Raw genomic sequence first — 6,000 nt, forward strand, 5'->3', positions numbered from 1 at the left:
CAAATATAACATACATGAAATAACCCCCATATAGCGTGCATGAATCACCTCGTAGCAGATCTATACAGGTGGAGCTGGGGAAGGTGAAGGGTTTCTGAAGCAAGCTGCACTGCTACGGCAAGCACTAGTCATATATTTGAACGTTGAGCAGCGAGCTCATTGGCTACCGATACAGGAGAGAACCAATCAGTTGAGCCATGTGATAATGATGTCATTAGGTCAGACTGAGTTAGACCTATCGGACTGCGCCATCTAGAGTTTCATGCCAGATCTCTGTATATGACACAAAACTATCAGTTATGTATGATACATAACAGATCACAGTCACATTTTTATTTTAAATTTAGGCATATATTCAGTTTGATAATGCCGTTTTTGCATCTCAAAATTTGCATCCCTATTTTACCTAATACCTCATGTATTGTAAAATGATGTACTTTAGTTTGAGAGTAGGCACTGAGGTGCACCCAATTTCACCAAGCTCCACTTACTCACTCACTCAATGTGGCCATAACATTATTTTCAGAAGCTGCATCTGAAGACAGTTCAGAGGTGACATGAATGCATTTACATTGAAGTTAGAATTGTATACATAATGGGATGAGGTTTTAAATTGATAAAATGAATATTGAAATATGAAATGATTTTTGATGATACTCTAAATATGAAACTAAAACTGCCAGTACCTGACTGCAAGTCACTGTCCTAATGAGCGAGTCATCCAGTCATTCATTCAGCAAATTCGTCTATATGGCTGGTTCATTCAGAAACTAAGCAAGTGACTTCTTAATGAACGGGTCACTGAATCACTGAACGGGCCCACTTGATTCCTTGAACAGCGCTGTGTGCAGCTCGGAGATGCACAACAGTTGAGCCGTGGTTTTGTTCAGAACTACAGTATTTTCATTAGCGAAACTAAGCAAAACAGAAAATACAGAAATTTTGAAATATCTTGTTTATCGTACTGTTGTATAACATCACTATCACATTTGCAATCATGCAGATATTCAGGAAAAAACAGCACTCTTGCTTTGTGATATTGCTAAACCCATAAAGTCAAAAACCCATTTTTGCCCTCATATCTTGAATTTTAGGGACAAATAACTGCATTCAGGCTCAATCACACAGTCAGTCGTCCTACATCATGTTCATCAGCAACTGTATGCAATGTAAGATGATGTACAGGTCTGGGCTGGTGCAGGTGCTTTAAACGCATTAATAATTTTAACATGTTCTTTTTTGTATTTTTTTCAGAATTAATGGCCGCAAATGAATCCATTAAATTGACAGCCCTAATAAAAATGCTTAATAACCTGGAGTATAAAGTCAAACAATGAAGCTATATTTGGTGCTGTCACACTCTCACAAAGGGCAAAAAGCACCATAAGAGTATTTCATATGACTCAGCATTTTTGTGCAAACGATTGAAATGCGGCAATGAACTCACTGATTCAAAAGCCATGGAGATCCAGTGCACTCTACCGCCCTGCATGCCCACTGCTCCATGGGATAGCTGGCCAGGCAAGAGATTGGGCTCAGGAAGAGAGTGACACTCAGGATGGAGTAACGGCAGAATGGATGTGAGGCTGTTACCTGCAGGAGAGAAACACGATTATGACTGAAAGCAAAGTCACAATTATTTGTATAATGCTTCGTACAATACAGAATGTTTCTAAGCAGTATCACATTAATAAAACAGAAAAAATAACAGTTTTAATGTTGTAATATCATCAGTTCATCAATTCATCAGAGTGTTGATGTTGTACAGTTGTAAAGAGTCATTGTCCAGCTCAATTCAGTTCATATTTTCTTCTCATCTGATGGTGTCAGTGTAGATAAACCATGAATCATGAATTGTTTTTTAAAGGATAAAGCAAGCATTACAGATTATTCCTCCTCACCTGATGGCAAACACTGAGCTCCACCAGGCTTCACCAGCTTGGTATTGGCACTGATGGCTTTGCACAGCTTGCACAAGTGCCCGATCTCATTAAAAACATCAAAGTCTGGATCATAGATCACACTGCCCTTTGAGGAGGAGGAACGTCAATAATCATTAAATGAATAATTCATAAATCAGCTTCAATCACTGTATAACAATCAATATACAGTGTACAGACTGAGACAACATCAAAAATCAGTAGTTTTTCCATTCAAAGTAAAAAAAAAAGAAAGAAAAGATGGAAGTTAAATTATTACCCTGTAAAGTCTGATATATGAAATAATAGTCAGAAAAATCTAAAAATCTTGATATAAGAGAATATGGAGCTCATAATTGAGGAGCAAAACAATTTTATTCAGAGGCTCAAACTGAGCAAAAATGTGCAATTTGGTGCAGCTGCTGATATTTATATGGCCGACAAGTAAAATGAAATTCTGATACCTTGTACTGTAAATCAATGAGATCTTTATAACAGTATAGCAGACTACTTACTTAAAATGATATAAATATCAGTTGTCACGCTATATTTACCAATAGTATGTCTTTAGTAAGATGATATTTAAATGCTTAGTTTTATGATCAAAGTTCTGTAGTTCCAAACATATAATGCAATACAATGATGACTGACAGATAAACAAATAAACGTTCCACAAAAGCCTGATAATCATATTTGATACAATTTAAAAAAATAAAATGTTTTATTATGTATATGGATAATCAAGTAAACCTAAGTTGCTTCAGTCCAGTAAGTGTTCATTTTGAAATATTATTGACAATATAAAAGTTATTTTTATGTTTATAAAAATCATTCAAGAATTCACAGCAAAAAGACACATGAACCACGACCTGAAGGTGGACAGATTTTAGAATTATACTAAACGGTCTTTTACTTGCTAAAAGCATAAACTATCAATCAGATGACAGAAGGCATGTGGTAGATTGTGTACAACAGGTTTTTCAGCAAAAGTTTTGATCATGTTGATCATTTGGAGGCCATAAAATGTGCATATAAAATGATACAGTAGGCTTTATAGGGTTACAGTTCTAGGTCATGAATTACATGAGGAAATTTGTGACATTGATCAAGATATTATAAAATGACCTGAAGCATTTTTTTGGCGCCTTGCATTTTTTGTTGTTGAAAGTAGTGGGAGTTGTGGAAAATGTTTCAAAGCCAGCAGGGATTCATACTTTGAAAATCCACCAGAAATAGTTAACTATCCAGCTACCTATAGCTTTGCCATACTACTTTTAAAATTACTAGTTTTGTGAACTATCCCTTTAAGTTAATTAGCCATTTTTGGATGTTGACTATGATTAATCCATTATCCATTTTCATGAAGGGACTTTACATTATACTGATGATTCCTCTCTGCACTCAGTGTAAACAGTTGTATTCTGTCTTACCAGGTCTCCAATAACATGGTTGTCTGAGCGCTGAGTGCGGTTGATGCCCAGTATGCCGAACACCACAAACACCATGGCTCCGGTGTCCACTAGAGGACGCACTGCTGGTTTCCCACACTGACCTCCACTGCAGGGGTTAAAGCCGGATGTCCTGGAGATCCTAATCTGGGTGGGAGCTGATCAGATATACAAGATGTTTCTGACACTTATCAAAGAAATAAAAGCATTTTAAAAAGAAAGCATTTAGCATCTAAATGAGAAAGATTGTTAAACAGATTTTGTAATGGGATAGCCGATGGAAATTTCAAGCAGTGACAGCCATCTCCTGCAGTCAAATCATGTCATACTCATTAAAACATATTTCATGTGTAATTTATGGAATATTAAGGCATCAAATTAACACTTTGTTTCTTATTTGAAACCAGAAATGTGGGGCATATCGCATGACTATTGATTACGTCACAGCCATCAACCTACTATTCCAAGAACCTAATATTTTTTTTTAGCAAGAAACACTGTATATTATAAATGTTTATATATCTGCTAAAAACTATACTACTGTTCAAAAGTTTGGGGTCTGTATGTTTTAAAGAAATGTATACTTTTATTCAGCAAGGATGCATTAAATTTATCAAAAGTGACATTTATAATGTTATGAAATATTTCTGTTTAAATAAATGCAGCTCTTCTGTTCTTTTTTTCTATTTGTCAATGAATTCTGGGGGGAAAAATTATATCTTGGTTTCCACAAAAATGGTAAGTAGCAAATCAGCATTAGAATGATTTCTGAAGGATTGTGTGTTTTCCCTTTTTTTCCCACTGTATATTTGATCAAACAAATGCAGCCTCGGTGAGCATAAGAGACTTCTTTTAAAAACATTAACAAATCTGACTGACCCCATTCGTCAAAATCGTAATGTAATTTGGCCAATTTTTAGAAGTTAATAAACATGAACTAAAAGCCCCAGAGCTCTAATTTTGATTTCATGGGGTCCTTAAAAAAATAATTGTTCTCACCACAGGACTGCAAGTGAACTGTAAAAAAAAAACTAAAAACCTGAATATTAAACCATCTAAACTCATAAATTCATTATACATGCATTTGCAATTTATCCTGAAATATTGATGTTTCTCGGCTATTCATTGCCCACACAACATAAACAGATCTCTAAAGGTAAACTTCAGTTGTAGATATTTTTAGGTCACTCACAAGGTCACTCATGTATAGACCGCTATGAAAAAAAAGTGCACATTAGCATACTTAAAAAAAAACTTATTGTGGAAATAATGTACTTTAAAATAATATACTTAAGTGTGAACTGAATGTAATGTTTCAAGAGACTTCATTGCATGATAAAAAGTACATTAAATGAAAATGAATTAAAAGAAAATGTATTATAGTTAAATTTATATTAAATGCAATTCGTTGAACTTAAGAGTGCTCGACCCACTTAAGTACATCTTTATATATAATTTTATAATTACTTCTATTGTTTTTGAAATATGGTTAAAGTGCACTGCTGAATGCTGAAAGTTTATAACAAACTAAAATATACTTTAATATAATTTATTTGTTTATATATATATATATATATATATATATATATATATATAATTACATTTTAACCATGAAGTTGCAATTTAGTAGATTTAAAATATATTAACTTTAAATGTAATAGTGCATATCACACAGTTATATTCAAGTACTTTACATGTGCTTTAGTATTTTAGTCAGTGCATCAAAATAAATATACTTCTTTAAAGCACTACCAAAATTTTATTAAATTCATTAAAGTAAAACTTTTAATTTGACATAATTACAAAGTGTACTTAAGTAACATAGTCATGAATGTGAATTCACTTAAGTGTGAGTTCACTTAAGTGGCCTTTATTTCATTACTATCATATTATCTGCAAGTACAGCTTTTAAAAGTATACTTTTGAGGCATGATTCTGTTATTTATTTTTTTGATTTATTACATTTGCTGGTAGCCATTGACTTCCATAGTAACTTTTCTGTTCAGCAGAAGAAAGAAACTCACACAGATTTGGAACGACTTGACATAATTTTCATTTTTTGGGTGAACTATCCCTTCCCTTTCAGTCAGTCACGTTCGACGTTACGTCAGTCGTGACTGACGAATTGGGATCTCGCCCGAGGGAAATGATCACATCCAGACCACATCCACGAGCGCTGTCTCTCGTGCTTGGGCTTTCAGCACTCTGAAGCAGCGCTCGTGGATGAGTCATGTTCTCAGTGCGGGAACATGACCATCGCGATGTTGCGGTCCAGATACCTCCTCATTAAACGGGGGGGTATCCCCCTTGCCATGCCCCGCTCTAGCTCCTCCGGCTGGAGGGCTACTTCAGTTCATGGTCAGGGAGACCTGAGGGTTACGGTGAGATCTTCCCCGTCGAGTACGTCTCTGCGGGCCTCTCATTTCTCCAGCATATCGCACCACCTGGTGTTCCCGGACGAGTGTGCTGGGTCCTCGGACAGGGCGGGGTCCAGCATCTTGTGCGGAGCTCAGGCAGATGACAGGATGTCGATCGCTGCATCGGAGGGCGAGCTAGGCTCTGGAAATGAGGATTCGGCTGCGCTGCCTCCGTCAGGAAGAGTGGCGTTGCCCGAGTCAGATCCAGAGCTGACC

General features: G+C 36.0%; 1 protein-coding gene across 1 annotated transcript in view; it reads right to left on the minus strand.

Annotated features, from left to right (window-relative positions):
* Window positions 1-6,000, minus strand: part of LOC107678372 (protein dispatched homolog 3-like) — a 48,607-nt gene that overhangs the window by 1,119 nt on the left and 41,488 nt on the right. The window contains exons 15-17 of the mRNA XM_016473610.1: window positions 3,350-3,525; window positions 1,902-2,028; window positions 1,448-1,593 (exon numbers count right to left, since the gene is read on the minus strand). Coding sequence (XP_016329096.1) covers window positions 1,448-1,593; window positions 1,902-2,028; window positions 3,350-3,525 — 449 coding nt within the window. The remainder of the gene's footprint in view (window positions 1-1,447; window positions 1,594-1,901; window positions 2,029-3,349; window positions 3,526-6,000) is intronic.

Source organism: Sinocyclocheilus anshuiensis, unplaced genomic scaffold (genome assembly GCF_001515605.1).
Source record: "Sinocyclocheilus anshuiensis isolate Anshui unplaced genomic scaffold, SAMN03320099.WGS_v1.1 scaffold112, whole genome shotgun sequence".
NCBI lineage: Eukaryota > Metazoa > Chordata > Actinopteri > Cypriniformes > Cyprinidae > Sinocyclocheilus > Sinocyclocheilus anshuiensis.